Genomic DNA, 18,968 nt, shown 5'->3' with positions numbered 1-18,968 from the left:
TGTATGTATGTTGTACACACTGTTCCACTGCCAACCACAAACATGAAACCAATGTATTTTGAGCCTGTGTGAAAGGGAAAAAAAATCATCTGAAGTCCAAAAGAAGTGCACAGACTGCAGCATATTTCTCCCCCAATTACAAGGCAACACATCACTGAAAGACATCCAGGGCAGCAAGCTGCAAGTTCCAGTGCCATTGCTCATTCCGGGCCTGGAGGCCCTCAAATGTCAGACTGAAGCCATGAACAATGACAGTGGAACAGAATGAACGTTCTTTATGACTGACCTTTAAGCACCAACATACGGCCACCGATCCGTGTCTCTTTCAGAAAAACCCAGAGGGGCATGAAACCTACAGTGGTATAGCATATGTATTTGTACTATTTTCTATTTGGATTTTTTATTTTTTTTTAATCCAAAGTAATTTACAAATAAGGCTCAAATCAGAATCTAAACAGTTGAGGTTTAAGTGTCTTGCTCAAACTTCTGGACATAATTCAGAACCTTAACTGACAGAACCAACCTCTGCCATGGTAGTAATTCATGAAATTAAGTGTGTGCCCTCCACCACTGTGCCACTAAATTACCAGCTTATATAAAGTAAATAAGTAATAAAATAAGGAATAAAAGCCAAAAGGGCATGCAGTTCTAGGAAAATAATCAATGAAAGGATTGGGTGATGGGGTAGTAATTATAAAGTATAAAACGTGAATGTGTTTTATAATTTGTCAACCCTAACAACTTTTTTATTTCTTAAATAACAAAACATCATGCATTTTATAATTTCATTTATAATTACATTTAATGTTGTAGGACATCCACAAAATAAGTTCATTCCTGTAATGTCTTCCCTCTCTTTTATTTTGTTACAGAGAAACTGCAAAGTCATCCAGCCTGAAGACTTTTCTTTGTCAAAGAACATAAAGTTACAGCTTTACTTCTGACTGATACAAAGTGGTGAGACTTCTTTCAAAAATGTCTAATCATGGAGGCACAGTGTCTTAATGTCAGCACATTTGCCTTGCACCTTAGGGGTTGGGGGTTCGAATCCTGCCTCTGCCCTGTGTGCATTGAATTTGCATGTTCTCCTCATGCTTCGGGGGTTTCCACTGGGTACTCCAGTTTCCTCCCCCAGTCCAAAGATATGGGTTGTAGGCTGACTGGCATTTCCAAAATTGTCTGTAGTGTGTGAATGTATGTGTGATTGTGCCCTGCGATGGGTTGGCACCCCATCCAGGGTGTCCCCTCGCATTGTGCCCTGAGTTCCCTGGGATAGGGTCCAGGCTCCCCCGTGACCCTGTGTAGGATAAGTGGTATGGAAAATGGATGGATGGATGTCCAATCACAAAAAAACTTCATATCATATCATCAGTTACAAATTAGTTTGTTTGGTTTACCTTCACACTTCTCCAGGATCTGAACAGTTTCTCCGATCTCTAGAATCAGGCCATGAGTCAGAGAGCCACGGAAGCTGCAGATTACTGAGACAGAAAAAAGAGACAGAAAAAGAAAAGGATTATAAATAAATTCAGTGATTTACAGTACATAGTGTTTTAGTTATCTTCCTCTTATAAAGTGCAGATTATCAGATGTAGTAATTTTCTCATTATCTAATGTGTACATTTTGAGGACTATTTAAAGTGACAATTGAGAGAATCCTGGAATGAACCCTAACTTGAACTTAATTATAATAATAGTTGGCATGAAAATAAATTAGTTTCTGAACAGCTCAATGGTTATGGATCTGGGTTAAGTAATCAGAAGGTCAAAGGTTCAAGCTGCAGCACTGCCAATCTGCCATTGTGAGCCCTTGAGCAAGGCCCTTAACCATATTTGCTCCAGGGGTGCTGTATCATGGCTGACCCTGTGCTCTGACCTGAGCTTCCTAACAAGCTGGGATATTCGAAGAAAAGAATTTCATTGTGCTGTAATGTATATATGACAAAAAAGGCTCATTTTTCTTCTTCTTCTTCACCACTGGTGTCTTTGTGTCCAAATACACTTTAGCACTACACAAGAGCAGGTCGGGATAGGCTACTAACATGCCTAAATGTTGACTTTTAATCTTTACGCATTAATGATTGGTTCATGGTTATAAATAATACACATTAATCTGAAGCGGTTATGGTTTGGTTACCACTTTTGACTAGCACCACACTCACTGAACAAATGTTTTGAACTTAAAACAGGAATAATAAATGTACATACAGACCATAATCAGATCATAGACGGTAAATAAATAAATAAAATAAAAACTATGAAAGTCTCTAGGGCTGCAACTAACGATTATTTTCATAATCGATTAGTTGGCCGATTCTTTTTTCTATTAATCAGATGGGGGGGGGGGGGGGGGGGGTTTAATGGAGGTACCGAGGTTGCAATTCTTCCAGACCTGATGGGGGCAGCAAATACGCGCAAGTGTTTTAGTCGGTCCACAAGTGGGGAAGAAGAACAACAACAACTACAAGCACACGGGAAAAACTACAGAAGTTTTGCTCCACCGTGACTCGTTGAGAGGAAAGGTGGTATGGAATATGGAGATACTTCGCATTCAAGGCGGATGACAACAAACATATAACTGATGCTCCTGGAATTTGGCGAGGCACCTGAAAGACGGTCCTATATTATGTTTGTTTGAGGCAGCTGGCATTGTGGCCGTGAAACCAGCTAACATTATGCTTCATGTAATGTTTGCTATAGCCAGTTATTTGTTAACGACGCTAACACATTATAGTGTTATAAACTAACTCCGAATGGGCCACCACGCATCGCCATTCAGCCCGTGTCCTGTCAGCTAAATGTAGCTACTGTCACTAATAATTATTCAAATGTTCATGCTTTTAATAAATCTTTTTGGCCTGCCACCATATCAGTGAATTTAAACTAATGCTTGCATTCAGAGTATAGGGTATGTGTGTGTCTCTGTGTGTGCGTGCATGTGTGTGTGCGCGTGTTTAGGAGTGCTGCACCTCCACTCATTGTCAGACCGTGTTTGATAACTAAAATCTCTCTCTCTCTCTCTCTCTCTCTCTCTCTTTTTGCCAGTTTCAGCCAGAAGAGGAGGTCCTCCAGGAGAGTTTTTAATTAATTTTTTTTTAATTAAATTTTATTTTTATACCACACCGTGGTATAGACTTTGGTATCGAGTATCGTGTACTTTTGGTGGTATCGGTACCGACTACTAGATTTTTAGTATCGTGACATCCCTAACCGCACGTGAGGAGCAACGTGGCCTCGTTACTAACAGATCACTTCCGTTATAATAAACAACAGAAGTTACACTAATACAGCATATAATGTCAATAAACTTAACTTAAACAAAACCTTTTCAGCAACTTGCGACAGCATCACTGTCGTGCTTCCTTGCTACACAAACTCTGCTTTATAAAGTTTGATCTTCTCCGCGATGTTTAATATAAAATTCACCCCTGCCTCAGAGGACATGGAGATCGCACACTTTCTTCCGTCTGATGGAGACTGGGGTCATGTTGGGAATAAAAGGTAAAGTTGACATAAACAGTAAACTGAAGAAAGTCATTGTCAGTGACTCTGGGCATCTGCTAAAGCTAGCGGTGTCGCATTACACGTGTATGCCGTCATGTGCCACTGACTAGGAAGTGGCTTATACTTCAGGTTAGTAAAAAAAACCCGCTCGTGTTCCATTTGAGATGATATTACCTTTCTAAAATTCACACACTAGACGGTAGAGTACATAGTGCATAGTGTAAGTGTATAGTACGTCATTTGGGACACAACTGTAGTATTTACTCTCCGAAGCATGTTTTCGGAACAGAAGTAACGTAATGAGTAAACGCACCTCATGCCACGGAGACCAACTAATCGATAATGAGATTCATTGACAATGATTTTCATAATTGATTATTATCGATTTTATCGATTAGTTGCTGCAGCTCTAAAAGTCTCCACTTTCTGACCTAATGCAGCATGTAACTATTCTCTGGTTTGCTGAGATTATAATTTACTATTTAAATGCTCTGGTTCCTGGTTAGAAAACTGTCAGTTTCTTTCCACACGTTTATGAGCTCTGCTACAGTATTTTTTGAAGTGTTGGTCCACTGAAATATTTGGCTGGGTCCACATCTGGACTACGGTCCATCAGTTGACAACCCCTGACCTAGAGACTCTTCCTTCCTGTGGATCAACAGCAATGGAATTACACTGGACTTTCCTGAAAACTATTAAGAAATGCCTAAAAGCTGTCATCTTCCAGAAGCTCTTGAGTATTACCTTAATGTGTGTGTACGTGTATGTCTCAACACCTCAGACCACAGACACTTGTACTTATTCACAGATGCTAAAAGGAAAAGACCATTTAAACCTCTGTAACAGTCGGAGGTAAAGCTATTTTAAACGCTGTTTTCAAATGTAAAAAATGTCTTCAGGTGGAGGGCTGCGGTTTCTCGATAATATGACGAGCCGCGTTTGTTTTTGTCTTTTTCACTTCAAAAAAGAGAGAAGCTGGTGAAGGAACCTGTCATACTATACATTATAGGAGTTACTCATTGTTTTGCAAACTTTCCACAATATTAAATCAATAAAAAAATAGTATGACATGTCATTCAGCTCTAAGGTGGTAAGAGTAACTCAGTTTCATATCGTGGCCCATCACACCAATCTGTTGCGGATTATTTTCTATATCCTCACACCCCTGTGGGTTTTATTCCTTATGTGTTGCCTGAAGTTATGTATATTACCTGCTAATCTGTTTACTCAAGTTAACTTTGTCAAACTTGTAAGACTGCATCTGTATCATAGCTTGTATTTGTAGCTATCCTCAACTACTTTCAAGTACTTTCTCTAGCCCTTGTGCTTAGTTATATCTCTTTATATAGCTGTCCTACAACCATCTTGTGTATGTTTATGTTCAGCTAGTGAAAGTCCTGTTACTTTTGTGTCAAGTCCTCAAATGACTCAATGCTTGGAATGGCTTCTGGCTCACTTACAGTACTTCTGGAAATAACTGATTTAAACCTTGAGCCTATCCCACTCGACTCTGGGCACAAGGCAGGGGGCACCCTGGACGAGGTGCCAACCCATTGCAGGGCACGTGCACTCACACACCCATGCACAATGCGCAATTTAGACATGCCAATCAGCCTACAATGCATGTCTTTGACTGAAAACCGATGTACCCAGAGGAAACCACCAAAGCATGGGAAGAACATGCAAACTCCACGCACACAGGACGGAGGCGGGAATTGAACCCCCAACCCCAGAGGTGCGAGGCAAACATACTAAACACTAAGCCACCGTAAAGCTATACAAATCAGAACAAAATTCATTTGCTGTTTCATCACCATTTACTGTCAACATTGATTCTTCAGGAGAGAAGACCCAAGTGGTTTGGGTTTAACTCAGATTAAATCAAACATCAAGTCTTCTGTTTAGTAATCCTACTTAATGACTTTTTCACCCATAGAACCACCAGATTTAGCTGACAGGGAGGCACTGTCTTTATCTCGTTCATTTAGTTGCTTTGATGACATCACAAGATTTGTAATCCCCCACTAAGGCTTTGGTTTAATATTTAATGTTTGTTTGGAAGTGCTGCTGTAATTTCCAAGAAAAACACTTAAAGGGGTGCTGACATGAATCTAGCTGCTGTTAATAATTCAAAAGAGCATTTCAAGTGCTTTTATTTCATGAGGGATCTACTCTAAACATACAGTAGCTGAAACCAAGAGTAAAGACGTCAGAGTGACAGTGCTATAATAGCCACTCATAATGTTCATCGGAGGAACCAATAAAACAGCTGCACTGAACAGGAAACACGGCATGAACCCAGTCTGGCATTACTGACTTACTGAAATACTTAGTAGAAATCATGAATGTAGCTGCCTATCTGCCTTTAAGGGTGTGTAATAGTTCACCCCACATCATTCTTATTATGCTCACCTCTAACAGTTTCACTGTCAAAAAAATGTACAGATATTAGATTTGAACCTCCTATCTAATCTCACAACTAGCCTTCACTGGATAGGGTGGCCATTCATAGAAACAAGGAGGAAGGCCAAAATTAACAGCACAGTTTGTGAAAATTATTACTTTTTAATTATGGAAAATAGATCATCACATTAGCATTCGCTACAGAATCCAGAACCAGCAGTGGCCATGATGGCACAATGCCAACCATGCCCATTCTCTGGGGAAAGACCCCAATTTTTTTATGCTTTCATCAGGTGTTCCTGAAGGGTTGAAAGCCTTTCAAATTTCTAGCCTTTCTCCTTTCATTACTACAGCCTGCTACATGCAGCTACCATGGTAATAGTGAGACTTTTTATGAACAAGACGATAGCCAGACGATATAAGTATAAACCGGAGCAGAAAATGCTATAAAATAGAATATAAAATGTTAAGCGTGGTTCTGAGCGTTTGTCATTCACTCTCCGTGTGATTTTGTTTGTTTTGACATGTGCCTTTATTTTGATTTTGGTCCTGTCTCCACTCCTGTCATTGGTTTGTTTCCCTAATGTGTGCACCTGTTCTATGTTTAGCCCTTAATTAGTTTGTCTATTTATACTCTGCTCTTTCTGTATTTCTTTACAAAGTCTTTGTGTAAATTGTGTATCATTAAGGTCAGAGCTTTGTTTTCCTTTTTTTGTGTAAGACTTTTTTTTTTTTAACTTGTGCCTGGTTTTCGCATTTTACATGTACATTTATTCATTTAGCAGATGCTTTTATCCAAAGTGACTTACCAATGAGGAAATACAAGCAAAACGATATATCAAGCGGAGACCAATACAAGTGGTGCTACCATACGAGATCTTTTAATTGAGTTCCAGAAAAGCAAAGTGCACAGAGTAGAGGTGTAAGTGCCAGAGTAAGTTTTTATTGTTTGTTTTTTTTTTTTAAAGGATAATGTGGGGTTGGCGTTTTAGGGGTTAATTAGGTGTTCACGGAAGAGGTGGGTCTTTAGCTGTTTTTTGAAGATAGCATTTGTGGCCTGCCCTCACACACTGCATGATACACAGCATTTGATATGCTACTCTGTCCTCCACTAATATTGGCACCCTTGGTAAATATGATCAAAGAAGGCTGTACAAATTGTCTTTATTGTTTAACCTTTTGATCTCTTGTTCAAATAGTTCACAAAAATACTCTGCTCTCATGGATATCAAACAATTGCAAACAGAACACAGGTTTATCTAAAAGAAACACCTTTGTTAAATACAGGCGTGCAAGGATTATAACAATTACATATTTATCAACGGTGCCAATATTAGTGGAGGGCACTGTACATTCACAGTGCCTAAAGTTCAGTTTGTTTAGGCTGTCCTTATGAAGAGAAAAAGTTGAACCTACAATCCGACATTTGTACTCCAATTGTTTACCACTAAAATCTGTTTTTAGCATTTGCAGTATATCTTCTCTTCAAAGTTAGGCTATGTTTACATTTGGCATGTATTTTATTATGTGTCTAATATTATTTTTTATTTTCCAGGTATTAATTATTTATCATTCCGTCTGTAGTTGCTGCTGAAACCCGCTGAACAGCAGGTGACAAGTCTGCAAGTGAATAATCCTAAAATAATATCATTTAAAATCTCATTCTAATCACATAACATTCACTGCTTGAAATTTTGACCCATGAGACCAGTGTTTTTAATTATACACGGTGAGTTTAGGCCCATATTGTAATTTATTATAACAAATATTGTAGTCTGAAGGCCCAGACGTAGGCATTAACAGTGCTTGTGTGTGTGCATTTGTGCTTCTGATTAGTGCGATTCACAGGAGTTGCTGTGATGCGCAGGATGGCACAATGCACTGGTCATCTCAGCCAGAGTCCAGTGAACCTTCACCCTCCAGAAACACAGGAAACAAGGCACAAAAACAGCATTCAGACTTCTCCTGACACAGCTGTAATGATCCAGAGCCATTCATATCACTTCCACACCTTTAGTGCTGACACATATATGCATCTAGAATGACAACCATAAAATATAATAAACTCATTTGTGTGTTATTGTATCCATGGTTTTTTTTTTTTTTTTAATTTGTTTTGTTTTTGTCCAACGTATAGAAAATGACAGGGCCAAAGGCACCAACCACTTCTGCCCTATTAAATGTTTGGCCTGTCAATTAAAAAACAAACAAACAAAAAAAAAAAAAACAACCACAAAAGTTTCACATAAGGTCAAAATCTATATATGCATATGCATGTACATATCACTATAAGTTTCAAGATACATCTTTTGTAACCTTATTACCTACATATCTAAATCGTGGGGATTTTGTTTTGTTTTGAGTTTTTTTTGCTTGCTTGTTTTGGTTTGTGGGGAGGTTTGTTTTCTTTTTGTTTTCTTCTCTTCTCTTCGGTGATTGATTCTGTCATTAAAACTGTACTAAATCGGTACAACACTAGATGGCAGCCTGATTAATGAGAATCTCACCCTCTCTGTCAGGCTAAGTCTCTATAGAAGTGTGCACACACACACACACACACACACACACACACACACTATTTAAGCCATTTAGTACCCTTGCACTGTTTTGTCTGCAGACTGCCTACCCATCTATTTAGTTAAAAATAAAAAATAAAAAATAAATTCACTACATCAGGCAGAGCGAATAACTGCAATATAGCACCACAATGACTTCATATTGTTTGTGATAAAGATACATAGATCACTCCAATGGATCTTCTGCTCACATTTAGAGGCAGAAGCAGCATGAATGGTGGTCACGCCCAGAATAAGTATGGATGCCCATTTATAATGGTAAATGAAATGAGTATCTGCTATTGATTTAGAAATATGTGTAGCAGAAACCTTGCTTTTTTGAGAGCTGAATTGAAAATTGTAATTGCAATCCATTAAAAAAAAAATGTGTGTATGTATAGAATACGATTGAGGACCACAGAGAGGATATGTATTTCCTCCAATATTTCTATTCTAACGTCAATTAAAGACAATAATTAGGCAGAAATTAAATATACTTCACATACAGTGTTAGCTGCATGCTCTGTATAACAAGTGCAAACTGCTGAGCTGGCTAGGAGTGAACAGATTTATTTTCCCTTAGAACAAATTGCCAGAAACTGTAAAACAGAGGAAAATGGGACCACTTTTGAAAGTATTTGACCTTAACTTTTGGATTTTAGTGTTTTTGGATTTGTTTAGGAGTAAAAAAAAATCATTCTGACCCACGTCTGCACTCATCTCTGCTGCCTGACACAGTTTGCGTATTATTTGAGTATTACACAAAGCACACTTACAGTATGTCCATAGCCCAGGGACAGAAAAATCCACTCATTACATTCCTGGGTACACACTTGCTTACCAATTTTCTCAACAGCTTGATTTGAACCACTGGGGATGAGGTAATCCCTGTGTGAAAACACAGCCAGCAGATACCAGATGCTTCACAACAATGACACCTCCACTTGAGATAGCAATTGTGGGTCATTAATTAAGACAGCTGCTAAATTTGCAGTGGCGTTTTTAACACACTTATTAGCATTGATTGCAATATCTGATGTTTTTCTAGTTCCTAGTAACGCTGGCAACACAACTTGCAAAAGTCTTTGTTTTACTATGTAATAGTAAAAGAGAAGACAAGGGAAGATCCAACATCAGATGGATATCAAGAGCTTTCCAGAACAATCTGTTTCTGGCACAGCACGAGGTACTATTTCGTTACTTTCTGACGGAACATATATATCTCCACATTTCACGTTCTTTAACTTTTTGTATACAGTGCTGCGAAAAAGTATTTTCCCCATCCTGATTTCTTCTGTTTTTGTGTATATCTCATACTAAATTGTTTCAGAAATTAACACAAAATCTAAGATAAAACAAAGGCAATCTGAGTAAACACAAAATACAGTTTTTAAATGATAATGTTATTTATTGAAGCAAAAACAGTTATCCAATACCAACGGGGCCTGTGTGAAAATGTATTTGCCCCCGTAGTTACTAATTCCCCAAATCTATGAAACTACATTCATAATGGGCTTCATCTGGACTAGACTCAACCAGGCCTGATTACTGCAAACCCTGTTCAATCAAATCAACACTTAAATAGAACTGTTTCCATCTTTTACTGAGATAGTTTTATAGAACTTTTACTCATCCAGCAAGTCACAAAAGAGACAAGGACAACATCAAAGGACGTACCTACAGTCAAGCATGGTGGTGGAAGTGTGATGGTGTGGGGATGCTCTGCTGCTTCAGGGCCTGGGCAATTTGCAATAATTGAGGGAAACATGAATTCTGCGCTCTACCAGAAAATCCTAAAGGAGAATGTCCAGTCTTCAGTCTGTGAATTGAAACTCAAGCACAACTGGTTTATGCAGCAAGTCAATGATCCAAAGCATAGGAGTAAGTCCGAGTCCTAGTGAAAGTCTGATCTCCAGTTATCGGAAGCATCTGGTTGCAGTTATTGCTGCTAAAGGTGGCACAACCAGATTTTAAGTTTAAGGGGTTAATTAGTTTTTCACATGGGTGATAGGTGTTGGATCACTTTTTTTTTTTTGCTTCAATAAGAGAAGCACAGTGTAGGATTAAACTCTTTCGCACATACAAAGCAAAAACCCTGTTTGTCAAATGCTCAGATTTAACTGCATGAATCCACCTCGGGTTATCAGAGATGTTCATTCCTAATCTGCTGTGCAAGTTAGCTCTTTGTTTAACATGCACAACTGGAGCACAAGGCACAACTCTCTCTCTCTCTCTCTCTCTCTCTCTCTCTCTCTCTCTCTATAAAGGAAAATTAATTGCTTTGTGAATTTAAAATATATCAGTCATTAAGCATGCCCTGTCATGGTTAATATCCCAACCCTATTTGGCACCCTGAAAAGCACATGAATACAAGGCAGTAGCCACAGACTAATGAAATAATGTGTTGCGAAAATATCATCTAGACAGGCTGACATGCTGATGTAATTGTTCTATACTGACAGTCAAACAAAGTAAAATCTAATCTAAACTTTTAGTTAAATGATGTTCCTAGTACATACGTACAGCTTAAACCAAAACCAATTGCAGATGCCAAATTTTAGGACAGCATGACAGCAAATATCTCTCAATATACATGGATTAAATATGCTCTCTTTTTATTGAAAACACTAACCTGTCTCAGCTAGTGTCAAAACATACACTATATGGCCAAAAGTTTGTGGACACCTGACCAGAACACTAGTGTGCGCTTTTTGAACGTCCCATTCCAGAGTTTGTCCCCCTTGCTGTTATAATTACCTCCAGCCTTCTCTGTAATCTGTGAAGAGCAGAACACTTGAGTTCTTCCACTCAATTCTTGGCAAACTATGTCTTCATGGCTCTCGCTTTTTGCACAGGCACATTGTCATGCAGGAACAGGTTTGGGCCTCTTAATTCCAGTGAATGGAAATTGTAGAATCAATACAATTGCGTGCTTCCAACTTTGTGGCAACAGTTTGGGGAAGACCCACATATGGGTGATGATCATGTGTCCACAAACTTTTGCCCAAATAGTGTATTTATAGCCACTGTGTTCAAATAATATAAATGTTTGCTGTCTACAGTTCATGCAAATCCATTTTAAATATAAACATTTTAATTGTACAACTTCATAAAGATCATTTCTAAGCTGAACTGTGTCTAAATTCCGCTATTTAGATTCTTTTTTTCATGTCCCTTGAACAATTGGATTTTCTCTAATGTACCTTCAAATCACAGAAATAGGTCATATGTATTACATTTAATTAAGAACAGAAACATCACAGCAGGTGAGGTATTTTGCTAATACTTTTGAAGAGCAAAGGAAAAAGCTAATGTAAGCTGACAGATACTAAACATAGACTTAATGAATCCACTGCCATAAATAGAGACCAACGCTCCACAATTACCCCTGCTTACAAGCCGGCTTAACTGACTACTAGTCACAAGAAAACATCCTTGATGCTTACCACTCTACAACATTGCCAAAATTCACCATTATTTGAGTCATTATGGATGGTGGTCTGTGATGGATGGAAGAGCTAGAACGATTAGCAACGTGCGCCGATGTAGTTTCTCCAAGGAACCAGAGGTTTCTATAAGGAAACTCAAACATGAAAGGGCTATAATCTCTGAACCTGTATTTATCTGGATTGCCTGCTTTCAGAAACCTGTATTCAGAAAGATACCCATGTAGCTGCCCGTAGCTGAAAGCATTGCACCAGAGCAAAGTGATAATATCTGTCTAGTCATGGGCCAAATGCCAACCTCTGGCCTAAGCAAGACTGTCATGACTGAGGGATTTTAAAGTGTATTCGTGGCTTGTTGTTGGTTGATTTTGAAAAAAAAAAAGAAAAAGAAACTTGTTTCAGCTATATTCTGTTTGATCTCTTCACAGAAGCCTATAATCAAAAGGTCATGTTGACCCTGACCACAGCATGGACAGTAAGTTAGACAAGGTAAAGTAGGTTATCCAAGGCAATTCAAAAGGGTAGACACTTCGAGTTAAGCCTAGGTGTTCTGTCCAGTGCCCCTGGGAATTTTCACTCCTGAAAAGAAGTCTACATCAATCATTAGCAGCCATACTTTAATCCAGCTGACATGTTCGTTATGTGTTCTTTTTTTTTAGGCACGATTAACTTAATAACCATCAGACATCGATATTCTTCTAATTCAATACTAAAAAATAGCTGCAAGTGGCAATCGACCGGGTCCAAGCACTCCTAGCAAGTAGTGCCCACCTTGTTGATGTTCCACAACATTAAATGTAACTATAAATTAAGTTTAAAAGCATGACATCTTTCATAAATTCATTAAAATTTGGGATGGTAACCCCATCAGGGGAAATATCCAGCTAAAATGGGGGTCTACTTATCTGCTTATTACAGCATTAAGGAAAGCACATTTCTGTATGCTTCAGCACTTCACAAAATTGACCCATTCTCAGGCTGAGCTGGTGCTAATACTATTTCCAGTGACTTATCCGGGTCTGGATAAGTTATAACTATTCAAGTTCATCGGGCCTCATTTATCAGTCTTTAAGTAAAGTTGTGTGTAAATGCATGCATAAGTCAAACCAAACTTACATTTTCAGCCAGATTTATTTACAAAAGTGTCAGAAACGCTGACTTTCTTCGTACTCGCATGCGTACGTTGATCACCCATAAAATGCAAAGCACATTCCAAACAGCTCCCTTGCATTTAGTGACGCCCACAAAACTCCATAAAAGGTCAAGCACACAGAAGGCTGGGAGCATGAAATGACTACTAAACAGTGAAAGAAAAGGCCAAAAGGCAGACATGGAAGTTATTCTGACTCACTTCTATGCCAACAAAAACATTTAGCCGTGTAACAGCACCTTAGAAAGTCAAAATCTTGAGACCCATAAAGGTGAATTAGGTGTAAATTAAGTGAGGTGAACTAAACAAGTCAGTCCCGATTATCAACTACTTGCATTGTCATCATAATAGCAATTTGACAATTTCATATCAGGTCATACCCCAAGACCACAACTGTGTGAGATAGTTGTGGTCTGTATAGGTGAGATAGAAAATGCAAAAAAAAAATGTTTTTTGAATGATTGCATCAGACCTGGCAACCTTTACATAGTTTGTGTAGGTGCTCTGTATTTTTACATTAGAGTATACAAGAATGAGTTACAGTAACACTCAATAATATGACAGAAATGAGCGATAAGCAGATGAGCTAATTGGCATATTGTATATATCTGGAATGATTGACAGTCCTGGCCCCTTCTCCACATCTACCGTAAAGTTTCAGCTGGTACTCTCGTCTCCGCTGATTTTTCTGCATGAAAAGAAGCGCTGATGTGGCATTCTTGATTTTTATCACGGTAATTGGAGAATCTTTTGTGCTCATTAATGTGAATCAAAATCTACAAAGTTCATAAAAAATTTTTTTTAAAAACTGGGTAGTGGGCCGCATGGGGAAAAGGTCTGCATATGTCTGCCTAAGTATAAGTTGTCAACCTTGTGGTCAAGACCCCATATCTGAGGTGCAGGAGAATTTTATGAGCCATTTATATAATGTAGTTCTCTGGATATAAACTTGAATTATGTAATATTTAATACTAATGAACACTGACAGGATTATCCACTCATCTTCCAAACCACTTATCCTACACTGGTTTGTGCGGGAACTCGGGGCACAAGGAGGGGGACACCCATGACGGGGTGCCATCCCATCGCAGGGCACGATCACACACACATTCACACACTACGGACAGTTTGTTAATGCCAAACAGCCTACAGTGCATGTCTGAGGGAGGAAACTCTACCAGTAACAGGGCAGGAATTAGGAACTAGAGTCCACGATGTACCTCATCAAGTTATCAGGGCATTGGGAAAATGAATTTAACACTCAAAATCTCAGCTGTATGCCAGGCTTGTATTCTGTTTGGATATTTGGATAAAGAAAGATATCTAATTGGATTCAGGAAACTGTCTAATTGTATTACAAGTTGTTTTAGTTTAGAAATTATCTTAAAATCTCCTTAATATGTTAACACTTCAAAAAAAAAAAAAAAATTCATGGTGACTTCTCTATTCAGGTCAGTGAGAAAAAACAATACAACAACACACAGGCCATGATAGTTATTGGTAGGCTGTGTTTTCCTGGGCTTTCCTTTTTTGTCTTAGAGAAGAAACATCAAGCATTTACAGAACTTTAGCAAGCAACAACATGGCACTTTATCAGTACTGTTATAATCTGACTCCCCAGGAAGCAGCAGAATTTCCTTTGTAAAAGCATTGCACAGGGATGATAAGCTCCTCTAGATATTTCACTGCTAGCTGTAGACGACTGTCTTTATCACCAAAAATCTGTCTCAGTATGGAAAGTACATGGGACCAGCATTATATTTTTTCACAACTGTGATTGCTAAAGTGTGATCACTTCCCCAGTTTACTTCAATCGTATCTGCTTGGAAAAAGTCACTGAAGAAAATAACTAACACCAGATTCAATCATGAAAATATCCAACGTCATTCCAGCAACGTTCTGAAAACTAATTTGGTGGAAAAAGCTGAAAGCTTAATTCAAGTGAAAGGCAGTGTCTTGTTGGATGTGAGAATAGGGACACAAGTATTAATGGGGGATTATGTGGGATTAGATTAGGGAAAGAGGAATTTCTAATGGACAGACATGGCAAAGCTTCTGTCTCTCATATGCTAGTGTGTTACTGAATGATCTACAAAGGCAATATATTCGACTCATACGCTTTATCAGTAACTATACCAAATGTATAGTGGGTTTCAAAACTCTGCAAATCTGGGATTTCTTTTTATTATTTCAAACGGAAATAAACAAAATGTTTTAGAATTCAGAAACAAAAAAAGATAATATCTTGAATACGCTATATTCAAGATTTTGTTCTATTTCTTGATCACAATTTATCAAAACCAATCTTGATATTCAACATATTAACTCATTTGCAAATAATAATAATAACAATAATAATAACAACAACAACAATAATCATCATCATAATAATTAATAAATACATAAATAAATAAGAAGATTTTCGTTAAGTCTTATCCCTTCCAGGGAAACGTGATCAGACAACAAATTAAGTTAAAAAACTAAACAAAATATTAAATAAAGAAAAGAATGCAAAATAGAAGCATCTTCACTAGTCATCTCAGACTTTTGGACCCCTCTGCATATACACAGTTATACTATCTATTTGCTATGAATTTATAGCACATTAACAGGAAACCTTCCATCGTTTGGAGTGTACCAGGTGGTATGGCAGACAATCGCAGGACACCACGCGCACACACACAGGTTTGAGTTAGATAAGGACAAGCATGATTTAGCTACATTCCTACACAATGGAATGGTAATAAACAATCGAAGATGCTCTCACAAACAGTTAAAGCCATGTGTGTATGCAGCTGTGGGAGGCATTTCACTGCAGGGTCCTGCTGCAGTCAGTTAATCAGATCAACTTACTGACCTGAATAAATTGTGCTAAGCTGTTTCAGAAATAAAAGCTGCACTGAAACATGTCAGCCAGTGTCATGCAGTACACAGTCATTTATCTTCTTCTCAGACACTAATTCTTTTGAGCCTTTGGAACCCAAGCATCAATGTGACTCCATCAGACACTTCTTCTTCAGTTACAGATGTCTCGCTCCCATTTATCACTGTCACACACTGTGTGAATGTAGCTATGTTTCCAGTTTGCTTCCACCAAATAACCATTTTAAACTAAAAAACTACTTTAAATAAAGGCAAGATGCAAATTTGTAAACTAGGTGAATCCAAGTCTATAGCAGGGGTCAAAACACAGAAGTCAAATAGGGATCATCCATAATCAGAAAATGTGATCTCAAAAATTCATTCAAATTAGAAAACCAAGGCTTTTTAATAAGACCAACAGTATAAGTAGGCAGCCTAAATATAATTAAACATAGAATAGGTGACCACGATAAGGCAAAACTAATGACTGGACAAGGAGGAGACAGAACTAGAACAGAAACAAATGCAAACATGAGCACAGGGTGTTTATCGCCATGGGAACTGTGACATAAAGGAGGAAATGGTGACAGACATCACTTCCTATAGTAACTCTGCTTTGTCTGTAAAAAAAATTTTAAAAATGAAAAAAATATATAATGATTGATATATATATATATTATTTAATATGTTATTTAATTATATAATTTAATATAGTTTCCTAATTTTTTTTCTTCTTCTTCCGCTATTGAGTCTACGGCAGCCCATAGAAACGCATACGGGAAAGTTATGAAATTTGGCACACAGATAAAGGACAGTCTGATCTGTCAATACAGCAAATTTGGAGTCTCTAACTCATTCCCTCTAGCACCACCAACTGTCCAAATTTGCGTTCACGTTTATGTTAATAACTTTTGAACCGTGAGTCCTAGTAACAAAATTCTTTTTTCCTCTGATTCCTGGGCTGCCTATGATGTCATTTTCTGTCATAAAAAAATTCCTCCATTTTGAATTTTCTGAAAAACCTACTTTTCCGAACTTGTCATAGGCCATTTGTACGACTTACAGGAAAATTTGTCTGCATAATCTAGAGACACTTATAACAAAAAAGTTATTCACAGAATTTTGATAAACCATACAGTTTTCAAATGGCGCTTCAACGAATTCGATAAAAAGCCTGTCAAAATGGATGCTTTAGTGTATTCACACCAAACTTATTATTTGTCATAGGCATCATGACTTGGGGGTGCTTGCTCAGTATCAGAACAGTGCGACCTAGTGGTCACGAGATATGAAAAAAAGCACATTTTTGTTATAACTTCTGAACAGTTTGTCATTAACTCATCAAATTGGTCTCAATAGATTCAGTGGGGCATACCAAGTCGAATGCTATGAAAAACTCCATGTCGGCCATTTTGGATGTTGGCCATTTTGAATTTTGTCATAAAGTGTTGTATTTTTACGAACAATGACATAAGGTTGTGGGACAGTGCCACCTTATGGTCAAAAATTATAATGCTATTTCTAAAGATGCTAATAGCTATTGACTCCCTTTGCCTACTGTCATGAGACTGGTCTTGATAGATTCTATGGTTCATGCAAAGAACAATGATTCCAATTATGTCATGATTGATCAAACTTTCTGTCCGCCATTTTTAAATATACTGAAAACCTACTTTTTCAAACTCCTCCTACACTGTTTGTCCAATTTTCACGCAAATTGTCCTGCATCATCTTGAGGCACTCACAAACAGAATTCACCGAATTTTGATATACCATACGGTTTTTGAATGGTGCTTCCATTAATTTGACAAAGAGCGCACAAAATTAAACTTGAGGCGGTATCTCCACAATGCTTTGATGGATTGTGACAAAACTTGGTAAATGTCACTACCATTAGGCCCTGAGGTCATCTGCAGCGTTTTTGGCACACTGCTCCCTACTGGTCAGGAGATAGAAATATTGCTATTTTGGCGTATAACTCATGAACACTTTCCTGCATGATAACCATCATGCCCAGATAGTACCTGAGTGGTTTCAGAACAGCACCACATACTGGACAAATTCTAAGTAGCAGCTATTTTTTGTTATTTGAATAAATGTTGTTTTCATGATTGAAAGTTTACTTTTTCTTTGTAAAACTCATACATTGTCCATCCGACTCTAACTAAAAAATGTCACAAAGCTTCTTTTGCTGCTTATGGTGCCAATAACTGGCTTGACCCTGGTATTGCTGCTTGCAGCTATATTTATTATTATGATGATGATTATTATTATTATTTTAAATGTTTCAAGTATACCACACACTTTCCTGACTTTTTCCCCTCAAAAGCAAAACAGAAAGAATATATAGACCACTGATCTACAGTGCACTGATTATTTGCCAGTTTTTCTTCTACAATTCTTCTGTCTCAGCAAATCTCTCCAGTGAACAACACACATAAGATGAGAATATCTCGGCACATGAAATTGCAAGACATTGTCCATTTTCTGTGCTATGGTTTACCATGAAATAAAGAAGTCACGTAATTTTATACAATAAAAGATTCCCATCTTCTCTTTAAGCCATCTTATATGATTTGAGGATCATGAATTTTACTAAGATCTTGTTTAAAGCAGAATGTGTGTATTTAACCTAAGTAAGTAAATTTTATTTATATAGCACGTTTCACACAGCAAAGCTACCCAAAGTGCTGAACAGAGTAAGGAAGGTAAAAATAGAAAACAGAATAAAGCCAAATAAAAACAGACAATAGACAATAGTAAAAATTAGATTAAAACGTCTGGGAGAAGAGATATGATTTAAGCCTCTTTTTAAAAGTGGTAATAGATGGTGCAATCCGGATGTCCAGTGGCAACTGATTCCATAGATGAGGAGCAGCAACTGAATAAGCTCTATCTCCCTTTGTTTTTAACCAGGAACGAGGGACTTGCAAAAGAAACCTATCAGAAGATCTTAGAAGTCTGTTCGATGAATATGGTGTAAGAAGATCTTTGAGATAGGAAGGAGCTTGATCATTAAGAGTTTTAAAAACAAACATCAGAATCTTA

The 18,968-nt window shown here is 37.8% G+C and overlaps 1 protein-coding gene across 4 annotated transcripts in view; it reads right to left on the bottom strand.

Annotated features, from left to right (window-relative positions):
• dock3 (dedicator of cytokinesis 3) overlaps positions 1–18,968 on the bottom strand; it is a 235,807-nt gene that overhangs the window by 177,747 nt on the left and 39,092 nt on the right. For all 4 annotated transcript variants that reach the window (XM_053652788.1, XM_053652791.1, XM_053652790.1 and 1 more), the window contains exon 2: positions 1,398–1,481. In XM_053652788.1, the coding sequence (XP_053508763.1) occupies positions 1,398–1,481 (84 nt within the window). The remainder of the gene's footprint in view (positions 1–1,397; positions 1,482–18,968) is intronic.

The sequence above is a fragment of the Ictalurus furcatus genome, chromosome 21 (assembly GCF_023375685.1).
Source record: "Ictalurus furcatus strain D&B chromosome 21, Billie_1.0, whole genome shotgun sequence".
In the NCBI taxonomy this organism is placed as follows: Eukaryota; Metazoa; Chordata; class Actinopteri; order Siluriformes; family Ictaluridae; genus Ictalurus; species Ictalurus furcatus.
This window is presented reverse-complemented; position numbering and strand designations above follow the sequence as displayed.